Genomic DNA, 23,714 nt, shown 5'->3' with positions numbered 1-23,714 from the left:
CCCTTCCTACCAGTCCGCTGTTCACATTCCAGTATATTCAGCTTTTTGCATTGTGTCCAAGTTGTTTTCTGCTGGGGGATGGTCCACTAGGGTCTTAGTCTATCATGGTTGAAAACAGAAGTTATGTCCTGCCTGGGACTTTGGATTTTGAGTCACCCTTGTCCTGGTCAATGCGATAGCCTCCTAACCAGTCCCTGTTTGTGTCCTTGCTCCCTCCAGTCTATCCTCAACATATCAGAGTGATTCTATGAAAACCTAACAGGAGCCTCCAATAGCTTCCCATTTCACTCACAGTAAATTAAAAAATACTTAAAATGTGCTACTCTGCCTGTCTGAAACTCCTCATCCTTAGCTTCCAGATCACATGCTTATGCTACTTTGTATCCTACCTTTCTGAACACTCATTCAGCAACTCGTGTTTCCTCTAATCCTGAAACGTGGGTCCACCCTGAAAGTATGGTTCTACTTTAAAGTTCTATGTCAGGGAACTGAGTAAGGCTTTTCCCGTTCCCAGCAATCAGAAACCAGGACCCCACTGCTGAAGGCAAAGAGGACGTATGTGTCCCCCAACTTTCTCAGAGAGTTATCGGCAGCACTGACTTAAAGAGGATTAAGAGCTTCTGGGCGCAGGCTACTCTTTAATATTTTTCACGCTAGAATTTGCTCAGATTTGAATAAACGCAGAGCGAAACTAGAGAGCGTTCGCGCAGGTTCTAGCTACCTTGGTCAGAAGGAGGGGCTGATGCAACTTTCCTCCCAGTTTCTGAGCTCTCTCGCACGGCAGCTGCGAGCCTCGGGGAAGCGGAACCCACAGGCTCGCGCGCCGCTGCTTCTGGCCGAGCGCGGGTCGTGGTGCACCACGGGAGCGCTGCACCGGCCGGCATGGAGGAGCGCGGCGATTCCGAGCCGACCCCCGGCTGCAGCGGCCTGGGTCCGGGCGGTGTTCGCGGCTTTGGCGACGGCGGCGGAGCTCCCTCGTGGGCCCCCGAAGACGCCTGGATGGGCACTCACCCTAAGGTCAGGAGGCGCGAGAGGAGCAGGGCGCCGTCCAGGCGCCTAACCCAGGCAGAACCCCCAGGCAGCTCTCTTTCTTTCTTCCTCAGTGGGAGAGCTGAGGACGCGCGCCACCCTCACCGAGGGGGACCGTTGTGCACAACTGGCAGCCTCAGGCAGCATCGGTTTTGTTTGTTTAAACAAGTCGCACTATCTCAACCCCCCAGCCAAAGCCATTCTGGAACTGAGAGCCAGACAGTAACTCCGCCCCTCTCAAGCCAGAGATCCCTAATAAGCGCTCCACTAGTTTTGCTGTCTAGGTAAATCCCCTTTGGGGGATAAGTTTATTTAATCCTCACGGTAACCATGCAAGACAATTTGTGGGCGATGGATAAGATCTGGGGGTCCATAGTGATAAAGATTTAAGCACAGTCACGTTTACGCTTAACCTTGGGCCCAGAGTGCATCTTTATTTTGCAAAGGTGCAGATTCCTAATATTTCGGATTTCTTCGAAAGTTTGAGTAGGTTCTTGCTCAAAGCAGAGCTACTCACATTTTGCGTGTATTTTTCTAGATTAGCAGCAAGCGAGATCAAGATAGTCCCCTGCTTGCTTCTGCTTGAGACATTACTGCCTTGTATCAGTAAGGTTCCAAGCAGTGAATAGACAGTGAATGGAGATGTGGGTTTTGTAAGAATCTCAAAAACTGGTCTCTATGGTACTTTAACAGAATTGCACACTTCTGCTAGAGAGCAATAATTGATAATCATCTAAAAACAGCCAAGAAAAAATTTGAAGGTATAAGTTTGAAGAGTTAACCTTTTTCAGCTTCTCTTGCTTAATTTTATCTTCCTACTCTGTCCCCTTCATCCTCCCAAAAGGTGAGAAAAAGAAACAATAGCATGGAAATAATATTTAGTGCCCTTTTAGGGAAACAATAGCATGGAGAGGCAGCATATTGGTTAGGCGCATGAACTCAAAATCAGACTCAGTTTAAATCCTGATTCTGTCACTTATCAACCTTGTGATTTGGGACAAGTTGCTTGATCTTATTATGCCTTAGTTTCCTCACCAGAAAAATGGGGATATTAATAGTCCGTACTTACTTGTAGGGTTGTTACAGGATTAAATTAATGAATATTTGTAAGCCATTCAACATACAGAAAGCACTATATAAGTACTTAATAAGTGAAACACTAGTAACAACTTTTTAAAACCTTATCTAGATTTGGTGGTGTTATTCAGTTTATATACGTGTAGATTGTTTTCTTTTTCAAGTTAATCGCTGTATACACCTTGACCATCAAATCTCCCCTTTTGATTTCTCTTCTTGAAGGATCAAATTAATTTTTAAAAGAAAAAGAACAGAAGTAATAAAATAATAGGAGGTGTTTGTTTTTCCACTTTCACCTTTCTGTTAATTTAAAAATTATGTAGTTTCATCCAGTAAAATGGTACCAGATTTATTATCCCCAAACACACTTTTATTTTATTATTCTCCTGCTTGGAAATCCTCAGTGTTTCCATACTGATAAAATCACACGTTTAGCTTGACCACCAAGGCCTTGTAACCTGGCTCAAAATTATGTTTTGGGTGTTATTTTCAAAACATGTTTGAAGTTGACAACTAATTAACCCCTGTCCTCCTGAACCTGTACGGTTACAGTGAAGCTGATGGGAGAATGTGACTTTAGACCTGTCCCATGCAGGTCTGCTAATAATTCAACTCAGCATTAGCCGTGCATATCCACCTAGTCGCTAGCATAGCTGGGCAGCCTCAGAATTCTGCTGCAGGTATAGACCCCTGAAAAATATTCCCCTTATGCTGACCAGTAGTCTGAAAGAAGCAGCTTTCTCTAGTTCCTTGTCAATTCCTTTTAAAATATCTACTCTTAAAGTGAGAAAGAGTGGGTAGAGAGGCTGGGACTGATACTCTAGCAGATTCTCTCCATATGCAAATAAGAGACTAGGGAAATACACAGTACCCACTAACATGTCCCAACACAAATTTTATTAAAAAGGTTTCTCTATTGCTGGCAGATAGTTGAATGTATGTGGCTTAATCCCACCTTTGTGTAATTACTTGCAGTATTACTCTACTTCTCCACTTACTTAAATCATAATGTTCCTCAGTGCTCAACTTGTATCCCATCCCACCTCTGCTATAAAGCTTTCACCAGTCCGTCTGAGTAGAGCTCTTCTGACCGGCTGTGTCTTGTTTTTTATTCCATTTACATGGTTTTTAATCACTTACAGTCATATATTGTTATTTGCCTAACAATTTTAAGTGTGCATGTATTTAACAATTGCAAGTTCTTTAGAGACAGAGATAAGATCTTATATTACCTTTTAACTTCCACTATACCTAGAAGAATTTTATAGATTATATATGCTTGATGACTACTTGATGATTGGAAGAAAATATTAAATAATTTTTCCTTCTCAATTTGACAATTATATTTTAATTTTCAGTATTTAGAAATGATGGAATTAGATATAGGAGATGCCACCCAAGTTTATGTAGCATTCTTGGTTTACCTGGACCTCATGGAAAGTAAGTTGTTTGTTTATATTGTTTTGTTATTGGGACTGTGGTAGGGATTTGGGGGGGTTGGATTGGGATATAACATTCTTAACATAATAAGCAATCTTTTATGCATTTGCTGTTAATTTTGCAATTTATTTATTTACACTGGGAATTGTTGAGTAACAGAAACTACTAGAAAAGCAAAGACAGGAGGTAGTGTTATGAGTGATATTTGTTCAGCTGAGTATTAGGTAGAAGTTTGGAGTTTTTATTTTTTGTATTTAATAAACATTATTGTCCATTCAATGATGCTCTTTCAGGCAAAAGCTGGCATGAAGTAAACTGTGTAGGATTACCAGAACTCCAGCTCATCTGCCTTGTTGGTACTGAGATAGAAGGGGAGGGGTTACAGACTGTGGTGCCTACCCCCATCACTGCTTCCCTCAGCCATAACAGGTGAGCAGGTGATTTTGGTCTAAGTTCCTTTCCCGAGTAAAGCAGTAGGAAACATTAAACATAGTAATATAATATTTTTAAAGAAATTTAGGATACAGGGTTCATAGCTTTACTCTTGGCTATTTGAGGAATAAGTTAAATATGAGTGTTGTATTCGGCCATTCTTGCATTGCTATAAAGAAATACCTGAGACTGAGTAATTTCTTAAAAAAAAAAAAAGAGGTTTAAGTGGCTCATAGTTCTGAAGGCTTTACAGTAAGCATGGTGCTGGCATCTACTTGGCTTCTAGGGAGGCCTAAGGAAGCTTATAATCATGGAGGAAGTTCGTGAAGCAAGAGCAGGCACATCATATGGCAAAAGCAGGAGTGAGAGAGAGTGTTGAGGGGGAGGTTCCACACACTTTTAAATGACCAGATCTCACGAGAACTCATTGTCCTGAAGACAGCACCTAGCCATGAAGGATTTACCCCTATAACCCAAACATCTCCCACCAGGCCCCACCTCCAACATTGGGGATTACAGTTCAACATGGGATTTGGGCAGGAACAAATATACAAAGTATATCAAGCATTCAACAAGTATTTATTTAGCACTTACTCTATGGTCAGTACTTTTTCAGAGACAGTATGTATGGTAGAAATATTTATATTCTTGGTAGGGAAGCAAGACCATTACATATGAAATAACAGATGTTATAAGATGTACAATGTAATACAAATTATACTTTATATAGGGGTTGGTGAAAAGCATGATTAACATACAAGTTGAAATCAAATTTTCATGTAGCTTTTTTTAAAAGCTTTAAAAAAAAGACTTTTCTTTAGGACCTTTTTTTAAAAAGCTTTGGTACACAGCATTGGATTAAACATGTCTTTGTTTCATGACATACTCTCATTATTAGTTCATGCTTGGTTTATTTATTTACTTAGTTATTTTTAATAATGTAATAAGTATCTCTGTACCCATCACCCAAAGCAAAACTAGATTCTTGACAATAACTAACATCTAATCTTATAAGTCCCTTCCTTAATGTGCTTTCACTGACCTGAGGTAACTGTCATTCTGAATTCCATGTACATTGGGAATTTTTAAATTTTAGATGTTTTTAACTTTAATTAAAAAATTTATCTTTTAAGGCTGACCTTATACACTTAATATTATATTGCTAAAATTCATCCATTCTTGTGCATTTTTTGAGCTGCCACATAACATTCCATTGTGTGATTATACCACCATTTTCACATCCACTCCTTCGATGATGGAGTATTGCTAATGTTTAACTTTAGGAGATAATTTCAAACTATTTTCAAAGTGGTTGCCTCAATTTACTTTTCACCTGCAGTGTAAATAAGGTCCTTTGGAGCTGTATTGTCTCTCACATTTAGTATTGTCAGACTTTTAAATTTTTGCCAACGGAATGGATTATTCTCATTGTGGTCTTAATTTACATTTCCCTTATTACTCATCATACTGAATATTTCTTTATATATGTATTATTTATAAGAAATATCTGTTCATATCTTTTGCCTGTTGGATTGTTTTTAGTTTTCTCACTGACTTGTATGAATTCTTTATATATTCTTGACCCTAATAGTTTTTTGATTGTGTTTTCCAGTTTTTAAATCTGTCTTTCACTGTCTTAAGATGTCTTTCAATGAATAAAGTTCTTAATTTGAATACAATCATATTTATCCATCTTTTATAATCAACGTCTTTGTGTCTAATTTAAGAAATATTTTCTATCTAATGGTCTAAAAAATGCTCACTTATATTTTCACTAAGAGTTCTATTGTTCTTGTTGTTTTTAATGGTGTGAGAGGAGGTTAGGGATACCATTGTCATGTGGATAACCACTTTTTCTACCTCCATTTACTGAATAGTTGCTCCTTTCCTCACTATCTGACATATCACTTCTGCTATTTTCCAAAGTTCCAAACATGCATTAATTTGTTTCTGGGTTCTCTATTATATTCCATTAGTCAGTTTATCTGTCCTTTTTCCAATACCACATCTCTTAATCGCTTGCTTCGTAAGAAGTCTTGGTATCTGGTTAGCAAGCCTCCCTTACGCATTTCTTCTTTAGAAGCTGTGGCAGGCAGCTTCTAAGATGGCTTCTTCTAATTCTGGTATTCACTCCCTTATGTAACTCTCTTCCCTTGAGTATGACCTGGACTCAGTGACTTCTTTCTAATGAATAAAATCTGGCAAAAATGATGGAATGTCACTTCTAAGATTAGGTTACAAAAGACTGTGGCTTCTATCTTGGGCACTCTCTCTTGCTTGCTATAAAGGAAGCCAGCTGCCATGTGAACTGTCCTACAGAAAGTCTGAAAATAGAAAAGAGATGACAATTATTGATGGAGCAAGATTCTTGAGAGATGAGGAAGGATGGATTCAAGAGGATAGTGGAAGAGAGTAATATTGAGCATGTAAAGGGGAGCTGTAAACCTTTGAGAGTGGGATATGGGAGGAATGAACAAATGAAAACACAGCTCTATTTGGGTGGCATATAAGTAGGGAAAAGAGCAGAGCCTCTTAAATTCCAGCATGAATACTGTTGATGAATACTTACATTTTTTCTAGCTGACTATGACTGAATACATAGCAGTCTGGTAGAAAGAGCCCCAGACTATAAAGTCTTAAGACCTGGGTTCTAGTCTTGGGACTGACACTTAACATTTTGTTTGATGTTTAGCAACACACCTAATTTCTCTGGGTTTCAGTTTTCTTCAGGGATTTAGATTACCAGTACATGCAAGATCCCTTCTAAATTAAAGCTGCTGTAACTGGTTATTTTCATTGTGCATATTTCATAAAGCCATATTAAACTAAATTTGCAGATTTCTGTGAAGTATTTTTTGTATTTATGATTCATAATGACAATTGTTTTTTAATATGTCAGTCTATTCATATGCTTCTTTGAGAAGCTCCTTACTGTGGAGTTTTTTCTGTGTTTGAGAATTACAAATAGTTGTTAGCATTGACATCAGATTTAATCACTAGTACTTTCTGGTTTTTACTGGCATGATTTCCAAGCCATCCTATATCCAAGAGTCTTAATTCATTCCTCAGAACTCATTACTTCTGTCTTTTAATTATTGTAACAAATATTGTCCTAGCTAGTATTAATGTTATATTATTTGTTTGGACAAGGAGCTACTATTTGAAACTAACCTGCATTTATTCCTAAAAAATAAAATTAATGAAAGCAATAGCCTATTTTAATCAAAATCATTTCATAAGTCTAGAAGTACAAATTTGTTTCCATTGTTAATTTCTAGTATTTTCCAAGTGGTAATTAATGCTTTTCTAGCTTGAATGGCTAAAGCTTGTTTTCTTCTTCAAGTAGAATTAGTTGGAATGATAATTTGGTAAGCCATTTTGATGCTCTTGCATTTAATGACTGAGAGAGCTTAAATCTTTATGTCTTGTTTTTATATAAATATTCCTAACTATCTTATACAGTAGAATACTAATATAGAATATAGCTCAAATGAGGCCTGATACATACTAGATTTATATGCCTTTTAGTGCATAACATTTTCTCAACTCAAACTATGCAAATAACTTTTTAACAAATGGAAATGTGTGTGTGTATATGTGTGTATGTGTGATTTCATTACTCAGTCTTTAACAGGGCAGTCTTTTAGGTAGTAGGCATACTTTTATCTATTTTTACTTTTGGTGTATTTTATAATATGTTATATATCTAACAGTAATGCTGCAATTCCAGCCTTTCATAGTTAATGTGGGAATTTTTCTGTGTTAGTAACACAGAGAAGAAAATGATTGATGTTGAGTCTCTGATAACCTTGTATAACAAAGAAATTCATTGGGACATGTCCTGGAAGTATTTGGTGGGAAGATGTGAGGGTAACTCATCATGAAAGAAAAAATACTTTTTATTTAAGAGGGAAAACAGCTTTTACTTATTCAGTGATAAAACGTCTACATAAATTAATGATTCTGTTTTCACTGTTAAATCTTATTATTTGTCAGATAATATTGTTTGGGCTTTTTGGTCTTAACAATTACTTATTGAGTGACTCTTATGTGTCAGGCAATGGTCTAGCTACTGGGGATACCATGATAACAAATACTTTCATGACATCCTCATGAAAGTAGTATTCTAGCACTGAATATTTGCTTAGACAATACATTTTTTTTTTTTTTAGTAATTGTTGGGTGGAATCTAAAAAAACAGAATTGCCCTTTGTTCAGATATTTAATTGAATGTGTGATTTGGGACTGCCTTCACTTATTTTGTAGGTAGATAATTGAATGACAAGTATTATGGAGTACTGATCAGTAGTTTAACGGGGATATGTACAAAATTATGTCAAAACCCAGAGGAAGGACAGGAAAAGTCTCTTTATCCAGTAAGAGACCATGGTTTAGTAGGGCAACTGCAAGTAGTTAAGCATGACTGCCTACCTAACATGGTGTCTAGTCAGAGTAGGTGTCTAGTAATATTCCTTAAGGCAGCAAATGAATAAATGAATGAATAAAATTTCAGAGAAAAGAGGGAAAGGATGGAAAATTAGATGGGAAGGTTTATTTAGATTATGAAGGCCATCACTGTTTTTACTTTTTTGCTGTTACTAATGGTATTCTAATGAATAGCCTTGTGAGTACCTCCTTGTACTCATGTATGAGAGGGCTGGGACATTTATGCCTTTATACCGTCTTTTTTTTTTAGACAGATTCTGGCTCTGTTGCTCAGGCTGGAGTGCAGTGGCACGATCTCGGCACACTGCAGTCTCCGCCTCCTGGGTTCAAGTGATTCTCCTGCTTCAGCCTCCTAAGTAGTTGGGATTACAGGCATGCACTACCATGCCCAACTGATTTTTTGTGTTTTAGTAGAGACAGGGTTTTACCTTATTGGCTAGGCTGGTCTTGAACTCCTAACATCAAGTTATCTGCCCACCTTGACCCCCAAAATTCTGGCATTACAGGTGTGAGCCACTAGGCCTGACCTATCCCTTCATCTTTACTGGTTATTGCTAAATTGTTTTCAAAAGGATTATTACCAGTTTACACTTGCACTTGCAATGTGTAAGTTTTCACAGACTGGGAGAAGATTTATAGCATGTGCATAACTGACAAGTTAATTTAGAATTAGCTTCTGTGACTTCAGGAAAAAAATCCCAGTGGGAAACATGGGCAAAGAATATGAACAGGCAACTCCCAGAAGAGGAACTCAAATGCTCAGATATGTTTGTAAATGAAGGAATTACAAATATAAAATGTGTTTGTCTGTGGTTTGTCTTAACTTTGAAGAAGACTTGCAGACAGTTTGTTTTTATTGTTTGACAGAAATAAGGTACTATTTAATGGGGAACTTTTGAACAGAACTACAGGTAGCACTTAGAGAGTCTTTGAACAATTGAGGAAAAGGAGCTCCCTCTCCACATACAAAGAAAAATGTCTCTTCACTAAGGTTCAAGGCTTGGCGAACAGTGAAGGCCAGATTTTAGATCCACTTGTGCCAGGTACCCTTGTGCAAAGCATAATCTGCATATCTGTACATGATGCCCTGCCCCTGAAGCATGTCTGTGGAGTCTTAGGTTTCCACAAAGAACACTGTGAAAATTACTGCTAAATGAGTGGTGTCATTGAAGGGCTTTAAGCAAGGAAGTGAGACTATTGTTTATTCTATGTGGTTTTAAGAATACTTTGCATCTGCAGAGAATGTTACAGAATTTCAAAGTATTTCAAAATATTTTTACAAGTAGACTTTCATTAAATCAGCACCAAAATCCCTAGTGGCATACAGGGTGTTTGTTTTATCGTTAACTTTACATACAAAAAGCTGAGGTTAAAAGTATATTTTTATTTGTACCCCCACTTTTTCCAAAAGATAATACAAGATTAAGTGAGCTGTACCATGGTCTCAGCCTCACAGCTATTAGAGTTTCTCTTGCTTTATTGGTTTTTAAAAAGATTTTATTGTAAATGAAACTAGATACAGAAATCCACACGATACCAATGTATAAATTAATGAGTTATAAGGCAAACATCTAGAACTCTTGTAATTATAACTAAGTCAAGAAATAGAACTTTTCTAGGCACCCCACAAATTTTTCAATGTGCCCCATCCCAATCATAATCTTTCTTCCCCCCAAAAATAGCCATTATTCTTTGTTTTATAATAATAATGGGCTTTGGCCCATATATTGTTCCCAGGACCTCTTAGCACTAATTTGTCTTTTGACTCTCACTCAAGAAAGAATGTTGGAATATCACTGGTGAGACTGATAATATTATCAGGAATATTAGTTTTATATTTAAAAATACCCTGCCAACTTTAGTACTCTATTGTTAGAAACAAACTACTTGCCACATACTATACAACCAACCTCAGCACACCAGTTGTAAATCACCATTTTAGACTGTGCTTCTTAGCTGCTTGAATGTAGTGCTTTAAAAAATGCTTTGTATTCCTCAAAAAGCCTTATAACATTTTTATTAGTAGGAGAGTTGGGTAGCATACATAGCTGTAGAGCCAGAGGAGTTGGCAGTTTGCTGGAGCTACAATTTCTTATTATTTACAAAGAGCATATAGCACATAAGGCCTGATAACTGTCTCTTTTATTGAAGGAGACAAATTTTATAATCTGTTGTTTGTAAAACTGGACCAAACTCTGTCATTTACATAGTTAACTACAACTTAGTTACAAAATATTTCCCTAGTGATGACAAATAGTCCCACTGTTTCAGTCACCACTTGACTGTTATGTGGCAGAGTGGCATGTATATTTATATGGTTTATTATTTATTTTATGGTGTATATGTATTTTCTGCCTCCTTAAAAGGTAATTGCTCTAGGGAGTGTTTAATGTTATATCTGTGTGCTTTTCTAAGAGTGCCTGAACAGTTTTTAGTGTCTGCTTCTCACTTACTTTCCCAGGCTTTAGACCTGGTGATTTTGTTTACATACTTTCTGACAAGAGTGTCGACAGATTCCATTACAGGGTGAATGTGTATTTGAATGACTGTGAGTGAATGCATTACTTTGAGCACAAGTACGGTTTGTGATTAGTGTTTTCTGTAAAGCAGTTATATATGATATGTGATCACAGTTAAAACACTTTGTCATATTTTTCAAGTTTCAGAAGGTCTTGTGTGTAATAGTCCTTATGAAAATATTGATTTAATGTTATTTCCTGATCTGTAATGGGAGAATAAAATTGATAAAGTGCCCATTTCTGATTATCTAGTGGGAAAATTTTGCTGATGGAGTATGAAGTAATTAATTACTAGTGTTTCTTGTTTCTCTCATCTAAAAATACTTCCTAAAGCTAATGTAAAATAATTTTTAGTTTGCATTATAATGCCCTATTAAGTTGTATATTTGCATGGTATCCATATGGAGAGTACTCTAGATTGTTTCTTTGCTAAATTGAATCTAAGGAATACATGAAGCAACTTTGGTAAATGACTGTAGAGGTACAGTTTGCTCAGACACAGCAATGATATAAAATTATATTCATAGATACACAGAGATGAAAGAGATCTGATGGATTTAAAGATGAGACAACAAGAGGAATACTAACTAAAACTAGTGACCTATCTTTTTCAGTGCTAAGATTGCAAATGAAGTCAAATTTATGTTCAGATAGCCTGATTAGCTTCACTTTGGACCACTTTGGGTCCGTTGGTATTTATTGAGTGCCCTAAATGGTAGAAGTATACTATACTGAAATTAGGATAATAGTATTACAATTTTCTGTAGTAGTAGTACTACTACAGGTAGTTGCAAATGGGAAGATATCTTAAATGACTTATACAGGGACTCAAATTATAAGGGAAAAAATGGTTTTCTAGTCTTTAACTACTGGTAGGGTTTTTTTTGTTTGTTTTTTTTCCCCCTCATAGACCCTATGTCACCTCCCAATTCTAATGTAAATTTTGTTTCTTCAGTAAGATATAAGAGGTGGGAAAACCTTAGCTGACATATTTTAAGCTCATCTGTGGTTATATGTAAGTTAAAAAAAAAGCTGAGTGAAGTGAAATGTCTTACACAATTATAAAATCCAGGCACAGTTAAGGTACAGCTTTCTGAAACTATTAATCTCCTTTTTTTTCCCCAAAGGATTGTAGTTCCTTCCTTAGTAATACATGAATCATTCATCCTTTCAAACCTGACTAAATTATAAATGGTTCTTTCTTCTCAGTGTCAGAGAAGAATAGTGGATGGGAGAATGGAGCCTTTCCCATCACCATTTTGTTCCCCTAGGACCACAAATAGTGGCATTTCTTTTGTTGTTATTGTTTCGTGGCAGTTGGTTACCTTTCTAAACTGAATACACTCAGCCATCTTATCTGAGGCAAAAATATTTCAAAAGTTCTTCCTGGCATCTGCATATTACTTGAGAAGTTTAGAAAAAGATGTAAACATTCCATATACCAAATTGCTCCTCTGCAAGCTTAGCTACCATGAAGCTAAAAGTCTAAGAGCTTTTAAAAGTTGGTTTGAATAAAATTATTTTGGCAAGAGTATTGTACAGTTAAAGGAATTTATGCCTTAAGAGAAGTGAAAATAATTCTGTGCACATTAGAAATGAATGTCAGAGCCAAAGTTAGGATTCCTAGCCTGTGGTGATTTGCTTAATCTGATGCTTAGCTTATTAATGCATATCATATCCTATTTCCCTCAATGTTGTTTTCAAAAGAATGTACTCTCTTTTCCTCATACATTGAATCCGATGAATTTTAGTTATTTTTTCTTTGTCAGAATTAATTTTTCCCAATATAGCTTTTAAAGACTATCAATAGTAATTTTTCTTTTTTTAAAGGACATGATTACTTTAAAGAACATTTTATTAGCTGTTTGTATTATCACAGCAGTAACCCAGATAATATAAATGGATGAATTATTTTATTTTTAAATCCATTGCCTTTGTGTTTTCATGGGGAGAAGAAAAAAACTAATATTTTAAAATCCTGAGATGTGTAGGGAAAATTAAAAATTTATTTACTGTTCTTACCCATCACTAAAAATGTTATAAATGTATTTGATTATACTTTTTATTTAAATATAATGAATATAAACATAATTATATACTACATAGAGGCAAAATTTGGTTTTAGGATAGAATAAAAAGGTAAATTGCAAATTATTCCAGTATTTTCTAAGTTGCTTATTTATTTATTGGCTGCCTGGGCTCATGGGGTACAAAATATTATAGGCTTTGCCTACAAGATGCTAACAGTCTGGAGCTGAGATGGACAGTCATTTACATCCAGTGTGATAAACATAATGACAGATACGTACAGGGTACTGAGGAAGACCACAGAGGGAGGAGACCTAACTTCGACTGGTGGGATAAAGAGACGAGAGAGTCTGGGAAAACTTACTGGAGGACAAGATGTTTGAAATATGCAAGAACAAGGAACAAGGATGGGAATGGATGCCCTGGTTAAAGTAATAACATGAGCAAGATATTGAGGGCTGAGAGGGCCTGAAATTTGCCAATAGTTCATTATGACTGGGTATGTAGTAATGGCAGAGAGAGTACCTGCCTGCAGTTGGTGAGAAAGCCCTAGATTGGTGTGGCGTGGGTGGAGAAGGAGTGAGTATGTGTGATACAAGAGAGATGGGAATGATGGGAAAAGGAGGGGAGGAAAGGAGAGACAGACATAGAAAAAATATGAAAAAACAAACAGACAACTCTCCTCCTGGGAAGTAACAGTTCAGGAGAAGCGACCTCTTAAGGATTAAGGAAGTCAAAGGTAAGAGAAAGTTAAATCAAGAGTTTTGCCACTACAAAATCTGTAGGAAATCCTGAAACAAAGGTGAGAAAATTATTTGAGTCAGAATATTAGGAATCGTAATGCTTGTTTTTGTTTTCTGTAATGGATACCAATTACAATGTGCAAATCTGTAAGGATATAGATGTTTAGCTATTAATGCAAGAACCTAATTTGGGGATTTGAGGAGGTTAAGTAACTAGGGCTTAGTCATCTGAGCTTTTTTCTTCATTATACTCACTCCCTAAGCAGCCTCATCCGGTTCTAAGGTTTTAAATATCATCGATATACTGATGACTCCCAAATTTTTATCTCCATCTCAACCTCTTCCATGAACCTCAGACTCATATATGTAACCGCCTACTTGACATCTCCACTGTGATCTAAAAAAGGCATCTCAAATTAGCATGTCCAAAAAGAAGTCTTGATTTGCTCCTATACTTTCTCCTTCTGTAGTTTTCTTTATGTCAATAAATGGCAACTCTATTCATTCTGAAGCTCAGGCCAAAAAGCTGAGAATCATTTTAAAATGTATACACACACACACACACACACACACACACACACACACGTTATTTTTTAGGCCAATTTTAGATTTACAGAAAAAATTGAGCAGATAGTACAGAGATTTCCCATCTAAGTCCCAGTCCAGCACAGTGTTTCCCCTATTATTAACATCCTTGTGTTAGTATGGTGCATTTGTTACAATTAACCAATATTCATACATTATTAGTATTATTAACTGAAATTTGTCATTTACACTAGGGTTTATTCTTTTTATTGCACAATTCTATGGATTTTGACAAATGTGTAACGTCATGTATTCATCATCACATACAGAATAGTTTCAGTGCCATAAACATACCCTATGCTTCATTTATTCATCCCTCTCTTCACCCCCAAACACACCCCTGGCTGCCACTGAACTTTTTACTTTCTGTGTTGTTTTGCCTTTTCCAGAATGTCATATAGCTGGAATCATACAGTATGTAGCCTTTCAGATTGGCTTTCACTCAGCAATATGTATCCTTGCTAGCATGGCATTTTGGGTTTTAGCTACCCTAGTGGGCACACAATGGCATCTCATTGTTCTTTTAACTTCTTGCAGTTTCCTAATGACATATGATGTTGAGCATCTTTTCATATGCTTATTTGCCACCTGTATATCTCCTTTGGTGAGGTGTCTGTTCAGATTTTTTGCCCATTTTTAAATTGGGTTTTCTTTTTGGTAAGTTTCAAGACTTCTTTGTATATTTTGAATGCAAGTCCTTTATCAGATATGTGTTTTACAAATATTTTCTCCCAGTCCATGGCTTATATTTTCATTCTCTTAACATTGTCTTTTGCAGAACAGAAGTTTTAAATTTAAATAGAATCTGATATAATTTTTTTTCTGGATCATGCTTTTGGTATTTTATCTAAAAACTCATCACCAGATCCAAGGCATCCTATTTTGTCTTCTAGAAGTTTTATAGTTTTGCATTTTACATTAAGGTCTGTGATCCATTTTGAGTTAATTTTTATGAAGGATATAAGGTCAGTGTTTAGACTGATTTTTTTCCAGGTGAATATCCAGTTACTCTAGCACCATTTGTTGAAAAGATGTTTCTTCATCAAATTGCTTTTGTGTTTTTTTTTGTCAAAGATCAATTGACTATTTATGTGGGTCAATTCTGAGCTTTCTATTCTATTCCATTGACCTATTCATCTATTCCTTAACCAATACCACATGGTCTTGATTACTATAGCTTTACAATAGGTCTTTTTTTTTCTTTATGTGATTTTTTTAAGACAGGGTCTCACTCTGTTGCCCAAGTTGGAGTGAAGTGGCACGATCTCGGCTCACTGCAAACTCTGCCTCCTGGGTTCAAGTAATTCTCATGCCTCAGCCTCTCAAGTAGCTGGGACTACAGGCGCATGCCACCACACCTGGCTAATTTTTGCATTTTTAGTAGAGACAGCATTTCACCATGTTAGCCAGGCTGGTCTCAAACTCCTAACCTCAAGTGATCCACCTGCCTTAGCCTCTTAAAGTGCTGGGGTTACAGGTGTGAGCCACTGCCCGGCTTGTAATAGGCCTTAAAGTCAGATAAAATCAGTCCTCTCACTTTGTTCTTTAACATTTTGTTGGATATTCTGACTCTTTTGCCTTTCCATATCAATTTTAGAATCAGCTTGTCAATATCTACAAGACAACATGCTGGGATTTTGAATGGGATTGCACTTACTATAGATCACATTGAGAAGAATTGGTATCCAGGAACATGGACCATCTCTCCATTTGTTTAGATCTCCTATGATTTCTTTCATCAGAGTTTTACAGTTTTCCTCGCATGGATCCTATAAATATTTTGTTAGATTTATACCTAAATATTTATCTTTTATGATGCTAATGTAAATGGTTTGTTTTTAATTTCAAATTCCAATTGTTTATTGCTGATATATAGGAATACAGTGGACTTTTGTATATTATCTGTGTATACTGTAACCTTGCTATAATCTCTTAGTTTTTATTCTTCCATTTTCTCATACCCCCAAATTAATTTATCAGTAAACCCTGTCAGTTCCTTAAAATTACACCCAGAATCTGTCCATTTCTTCCACTTACACTACAACTGTTACCACTCTGGCTTAAGCTGCTATTACCTCCTGGACCTACTAAGTGGTCCTCCTTTAAAACACTTGATATATTAATGCTACTCAACATATTTCATATTTGGTTTTCTTTGATTATCTACTGTCTGTTTTCTTCCACTAGAAAGTAAGTTCCCTGAAAGTGGGAACTTTGTTTTGTTTATTGGTACATCCCTGGGGTCTAACCTGGTACCTGGTACATGGTGCTAAGTAAGTATTTGTTGAAAGACTGGGTAAGCTATCTTAGGCTACTGTGTTCCTGCAGCGGAGACTTCCTAATTAATACCTTAAAGAATGTAAGAATATACTGTAAGCAACCTTTTAAGAGTTTCCAAAAAATTAGAATGTCTGCAAAATCTGCCAGGCACAGTGGCTCACGCCTGTAATCCCAGCACCTCAACGTGGCGAAATCCTGTCTCTACTAAAACTACAAAAAATTAGCTGGGTGTGGTGGTGTGTGCCTGTAGTCCCAGCTACTTGGGAGGCCTAGTGAGGCAAGAGAATCACTTGAACCCAGGAGGTGGAGGTTGCAGTGAGCCAAGATCACACCACTGCACTCCAGCCTGGGTGACAGAGCGAGACTCTCTCAAAAAAAAAATATATATATATATACACATACACACATATGTATGTATCTGCAAAGTCCATCCACTTGCAGGATTTATCACCATTTTCCACACTTTGCATTGTAACCTGCCAATGTTATGAATAGCCTCTTTACTTTTTAGTTGAATTTTTTTCATTTATATTCTCTGTGCCCTTTCACCCCTCTTTTTCCCTAGTGCCTCAGGAAAAGGACTTATATTAATTCTGGAGTAGAGGGTTACTAGAACTAGTTCTTTCTTTAGAACATCTCTGAAGATATTCTTAGTTATGAGATTTAATCCTCAAATGCTACATACTTTCTTGAAGGACCGTCCATTATTATTTCCCTGTAATTGAAAAATATTTCCACTTTCTGAAAGCATAATCCTTATTACAAATTCATTTAATGACCACTATTTTATTTGAGTCCTAAAGTCTCATAACTGCAAAATGACTTCTGTCATTTGGCTTCTCTGCATATTAGGATGTGTGTCCTCACCTCACCTCTGTTAGAAATCTGCTGCTGGTGAAACCCCCAATTCTGGCAGCTTCTTTTAACTGATACAGCATTTTTTTTTCTCTTACCCTTAAAAAAAAAGCTTGCAGTTCATTACAGAATGACTTCCCACTGGAGTGGATAGCTTGATTGTTCAGTAAACCCCCTTGGAATTTTAGCTGCCTTGATTTTTTACTAGGAAGGGGCATTGGCATGGATTTCAAGGAGGTGGTCTCTTATCCCTGAAACTTTTCTTTGGGACTGAGCCTGTGGATGAATAAGGCTTCTTTGGTGCCTCTGACACCAACTTAATTTTGCATTATGTTTCAGAGTTGCATTATGGCATGTCATTCCCTTATATCATAATGAGGCAAATCAAGGAATTATTCCCTTTTACTAATAAGGCTATAGCATATATTATTTGGCCACATTGAAGAGGATAGGAGATACTTTCTATGGGTTGAAATTAATACTACTTTTAACCCATGATACATTCTATTTCAATAGCATTTGAAGTTAAAAGTAATGTGGTCTTCAACTTCTTGTCCTCTGTGTAAATCTCCAGAGATTACTTAGTCTCTGTTTTAGAATCATTACAGAAAAATCAATGCTAAGATTTATGGAAAGCATTTAAATAGCTTGGACTAAAGGTATTAGCCAAATAGTGTTAACTGTATTTGCTTCAGGCTTGTTTTCAAGTTAGCTATATGAAGCTCTGGAATCACTTTTTTTCAGTATACAGAGCTCCTCTATGAACAGTTATGAGAAATAAAAACCTGTTGTGAGCATCAAATTTTGTTGCTGTTAATAAATAGCTATTATTATTGATATATATTTTTCTTTAGGTGGGATTTTTCCCTTTAAATATAACTGAGTTTAAAACTTGAAACTGTTAGTATTAATACATAGGTTATATTTTTCATAGGTTGATTTCTATCCAATATGAACTATAAAGAATTTTATCATTTATTGTTGTAGATTTGTGTGATGAAACATACAATATTTCCAATATCTTCACAATATTTTTCCAAAGAACTGAGCTATTAAAATTTATGCATGTAAGGAAACATTCTGTCATTTCTAAAGTAAGATTTCAAACCATAAGCTTGTTAGAAATTAAGTGAGATTATAGTATTCTGGTGATACTTAAATGTTCTTGGGACCTTTACAATCATATGTGTTTTTTTACAAACTTCAGAATCTTTTGTTACTGTTATTATTAATAGATTGAGAAAGTATAACCTGTTGACTAAAAGGCAAAGTAAACATTTTTAAGATTTAATGCAGTATCCTATAATGGAAACAAACAAGAAAGGTCTTGTTCTTGTTTGTTGAGGAAAAGATGATGGCTTTGCTTTAAACATACTTGAAAAATCGACTAGAAGAGATCCTGAGCAAGAAACTGTGTAAGACTTCTGGAATGTACTTTGAGTAACAGAGGCAGATAAACTATTTTATTCTGTTACTACTGAGAAGATTCACTGGTAATTCACAATCCCCGCCCCCTCCAACCAAATACCATAAACAAGGCCTCAGAAATGGGAACTTCCATTTCATTTTTGACAGTGATTTCTCTCAACTCTGAAAACAAAACCCCTTTTACAACGCTGTTAGTTTTCAAATGTTAGGGTTTCCTGCATGGGTATTTGGGGTAAGTATGAAAATGTTTTGCTGCTTACATCAAAGAACTCTGGAAACAGATATAAAATGAGAATAGAAAAAGAGTAGTGAATAAGATGGAAATTTCTATTCTAAATTTCAATATATGGGCTAGAATTCCCATATCGTTTTCCTTAGTGAACACCCTCCCGACACACACACACAAACACAGCTTCTGATTTAAATAACATTTTATCTTCAGAAATGGAAAATGTGTAAAAGTTGTGTTAACAGGCTTCTTTCTTGTCTGTGTCCCATTCTCTTCACAGTCTACCAGTTAGGGATGTTTAAGAAATTTATCTTGCGGCATTGAAGTGCTTTATGTGCATTATATATTGGGTTTTATGTATATTGCATACTGCGAAGTAATCATGATACATGCTGACAACAAAAGATGTAGATAAGTTAAAATTTTAGTTGATCCATTGTCTGTTTCTTCTTTTCCATCTTTGTAGAAAAAAATTAATTCAAGATGGACAGCCTATAAAAATTGATCTTTTTCTATTATTATTAATTTAGATATTGGTGTGCCACTTTTGAAGAAGGAAAACACTTAGCTACACTAAAAGATTTGCATTGAAGAAGCAATTGTGATATGCCTTTTATCACAGTGTGATTTCCCATCAGTGCTGAGTGATGAAGTTTCTGATTAATATCTATCATTGCTTTATCAGAATATCTTTCTCTAAAGTAAATCATTCTTATGAATAAGAATCTAGCTAGTTGTAATGCAGTTCAGCATAGGTGGAAATAATTTTTTAAGGACTAAGTCAATTTCTGGGATTCAGACTGTTTCAGGAAATAAACATTTTCTGTATTTCCACTAATGGCACAGTGTACCTTAGTATGTTTGGGTTAGTATTCAGTTTTAGCAATAATCATGGAGGCAGGGGTATCTGTAAATATTGTATCCCAATTTGCAAGGTACAAAGCTGTATATATACTACATAATATGACCACTTGACAGTTTATGAAGTCTTTTCATATATACCATTTAATTGATTCATATAATAATCTTATGTGTAGACATAAAGGTGTACTACTATCTTCATTTCAAGTATCCTTGAAAAGACTTTCTCCATTGAATTGCCTTTGTATCTTTGTCAAAAATCAACTGACCAGGCTTATAGCACGTTAAGAAGTAACTTATATGACAGTATTAACACAAAGGATGGGGGAAGGAATGAAGCTGTATTGGAGTAAACAATGACACCAGACAGTTATGTGAAGAAATGAAGAATACCAGGAATATTAAATATGTGAATGTAAAAGACCCTAATATATTTTCCTTTCTCCTCTTAACTTTATAAAAAGAAAATTATTTAAACTAATAATTATAACACAATATTACTGGGTTTAAATATATAAACATATGACAATAATAGCATAAAGGAGGAGGAAAGGAATAAAGCTCTGTTGGAGCAGTTTCTATATTTTTTAGAATCAAGTTAGTATTAAGCTGAGAGAAATTGTGATAAACTAAAATGCAATAGTAATCTCTAGAGTCATCACTAAGAAACTCAAGAAACCATAGTAAAAAAAATACATTAATTAAAATGGTGTACTAGAAAATACCTATTTAATAGAAAAGAAGGTGATAAAGGAGGGTGAGAGGAAGAAAAAAGACATGTGATATATAGAAAACAAATAGCTAAATGGCAGGCATGAATCCAACCATACCAATGTTAATTTTAAATTTGAATAAACACTCAAAAGGGCAGAGATTGTCAGATTAGATATAAAAACAAGATCCAACTATATGCTATCTATAAAAGGTACACTTCAGATTCAGAGACAACAATTTTGGGAAACTGTCAACTATTTCTATACCATTCTCTTTCCTTTCCTTCTGTGATTCCAATTATGTGTATGTTAAACTTAATTTGATACTATACCAGAAGCCTCTGATGTTATTTTTTAAAATTATTTTTTCTCTTTGTACTTCAGTTTGGTTTCTTGTGACCTGTTTTCAAGTTTTCTAGTGCTTTCTTCTGTCACATTTCATCTAATTGAGTGACTGCAACTCCTAAGTATATTGTGGCTTTATTTTCAGGATAAGGGAGATCTTGAAGGCATCTCGAAAATTGCAAGGTGATCCAGATTTGCCGATGTCTTTTACTTTGGCCATAGTGGAGTCTGATTCTACAATAGTCTATTATAAACTTACTGATGGATTTATGCTGCCAGACCCTCAGGTCAGTTTTGAGGTAACTGACAGCAAGAAGTACAAAAAGAGGAAAATTATGACATGATTTTAAGTGTGACTCATCATTCACAGAACTGCCACTTCCTTTGCCATAGGGAAAATTCAAGAAAAAAAGTCTTGATTTTCATACCTCAGAAAATTGGTTATATTTTGTTCAAAGTAGCATGTTCCTAGTTATTTTTGCAAAAAAAAAATTGATTTCCTTACTCTTTGGAGAATTTCATGGTTTTCCAAAGTATTTTATGAAGTTATCATGCATTTAATTATTTAGTGAGTAACTGAGGTGGAATGTAAAGGCTAATAATAGTTGTAAGTAAAAAAACCCTTCTTTAAGAAATGTTAAATTGGTTAACATTTTGACAGGAACATTTTAATGAGATAAATGTGCTATATGTGATTTCTTTACATACTTTGTTGGTATAATTTGGATAATTATATTAAATATCTTTCTAATTTTGCTTTTGGATTACATTGTTTATCGGAGAAAAGTCCATCCTGATCTTTTTTTTTTTCCAGAATATTTCTCTTAGAAGATGACATCTATGTTTCCTGATGCTTGTTTTATTCATACAAGATTGGATTTGAGACCCATCAGACTGCTTCAGCTTTTATCTCAGAGATAGGGTTGACTTAGATAGTGAGGGTTGACTTCCCCATTCCATAAGGTTTTCATTCTGAAGAATAAAACTTCCCCAGGTAGAAGACTTTCTCCTTCTTAAAAAATATAGGGTGATTTCTTTAAAACTTTCTTATCTAGAGACAGTTTAATTACAGTTGTATACAGGTTTATGCCTAGGATGTATTCAGATGGGTGGGACCTGTGTGCTGCTTTTGTCATCCCACACTCAAAGTTGCCTCTTTTTTCTTGCTGCCACTGCCAGCTCATTGTTGAGACTGCCATCTCTTTCTCTTGCTCAACTTTTCCCAGTGCCTTTTGGCTACTGCAGCTATCATAGAATGGAATTTTATGTATACATTGTCACCTACTTCTGTTTACTTTTTCCTCTCCAGTAGAAAGTAAAAGATTTCTTTCAATTGGTCTTCCCATTGCAGTTACTATTATTTCTGTTTTTTGGTTAACTTTAAATGAAAACTCAAAACATGTTCATCTAGAGTGTAAACTTATGTGTCTTAAGTAACAGGGACCAGAGACATGTTACCTACAAGAGTTCTGGGCCATCCTTTTCATTCTTATCACATATCATAGCTTGAATATTACAACAGTGTGGGAGAGAATCAACCGTAAAAATGTCTTCATTAATTAGACCCAGGTATTCCACTTTTGTTAATGTCTCTCAAATTGTACAAAGTATGAGAAATTATATGCACAAAGATGTTCCAAGTGACATTACTTTTAGTAGCCCAAATTATAAACCACTTTAAAGTTTGGGGTAAAGATTGGCAAACTTTTTCTATAAAGGGCCAGAAAGTAACTATTTTAGGTTTTTAAACCTACTGTCTCTGTCATAACTTGTCAACACTGCTGTATGAAGCACAAAAGCAGCCATAGACAATACATAAACAATATGGGCATGGCTTTGTTCCAGTAAAACTTTGTTTACAAATGTGGTGCCATAGTTTGCCATCCCTGGGTCTAGGAAATAGTCAATAAACAGATATATACAAATGGTACATAATGTACTTATTAAAAATTAGTAAAGAATATTATTAAAAACATGAAAATATTACATTAATTAAAAATTACAAATGGAAAAGTGTATGAGTGGGTGTAATCATGGCTGAAATAACAGACCAAGCATATGATAAAAAGATAACAAAGTAAATCAAATTACTAACTGGTTATAGTGGGATAGGAGGCAGAAAACAGGTGACTTTGTCTTTTCTCAATGTTTTTATTTGTATTTTATAATAAAAATGTTTCAAAATTAAAAGGTGTCTTGAAATCTGTATTAGTATCTATCATTGCAAAATAATATTACCACAAACATAGCAACTTAAAACAGCATACATTTATTATCTTATAGTTTTTGTGGGTAAGGGACCCGGGCAGAGATTAGTTGGGTCCTCTATGAGGCTACAGTCAAGGTATTGGGCAGGGCTCCAGTCTCATCTGGGACTTGACTGGGGAAGGGTCAGCTTTTTCACCTACATGGTTATTAATAGCCTTCAGTTCCTTGAGAGTGCTCAATGCTTATATGCCATTGGCAGGAGGCCACCCTCAGCTCTTTGCCACATGGGCCTTCTCAATATAACTGGTTGCTTTCCCAAAGCCAGCAAAGGAGAGTCTCAGCAAGATGGACCTTATAATCTTATATAATGTAATCACATACATCCCATCACCTTTGCCATATTCTGTTGGTTGGAAGCAGGTCATAGGTCCTGCCTACACACTAGGGTTTCATGGCTGATTAGGAAACAACAATAACAAGAATGGAAAAATGATGA

The 23,714-nt window shown here is 35.6% G+C and overlaps 1 protein-coding gene across 3 annotated transcripts; it reads left to right on the top strand.

Moving 5' to 3' along the window:
• Window positions 1-849: 849 nt before the first annotated feature.
• TSEN15 (tRNA splicing endonuclease subunit 15) lies at window positions 850-23,200 on the top strand. 3 transcript variants are annotated; one of them, XM_032136517.2, is made up of 5 exons: window positions 850-1,017; window positions 3,465-3,546; window positions 3,840-3,975; window positions 21,156-21,297; window positions 21,825-23,200. In XM_032136517.2, the coding sequence occupies exons 1-5, from the start codon at window positions 883-885 to the stop codon at window positions 21,843-21,845; spliced, it is 516 nt and encodes a 171-aa protein (XP_031992408.1). In that variant the 5' UTR covers window positions 850-882; the 3' UTR covers window positions 21,846-23,200. The 3 variants fall into 3 exon arrangements, with proteins under 3 accessions (XP_031992408.1, XP_031992409.1, XP_031992407.1); XM_032136518.2 differs by having other exon boundaries at window positions 857-1,017; window positions 21,156-21,193; XM_032136516.2 differs by having other exon boundaries at window positions 857-1,017; window positions 21,156-21,309.
• Window positions 23,201-23,714: the final 514 nt, after the last annotated feature.

The sequence above is a fragment of the Hylobates moloch genome, unplaced genomic scaffold (assembly GCF_009828535.3).
Source record: "Hylobates moloch isolate HMO894 unplaced genomic scaffold, HMol_V3 SCAFFOLD_18, whole genome shotgun sequence".
NCBI lineage: Eukaryota > Metazoa > Chordata > Mammalia > Primates > Hylobatidae > Hylobates > Hylobates moloch.
This window is presented reverse-complemented; position numbering and strand designations above follow the sequence as displayed.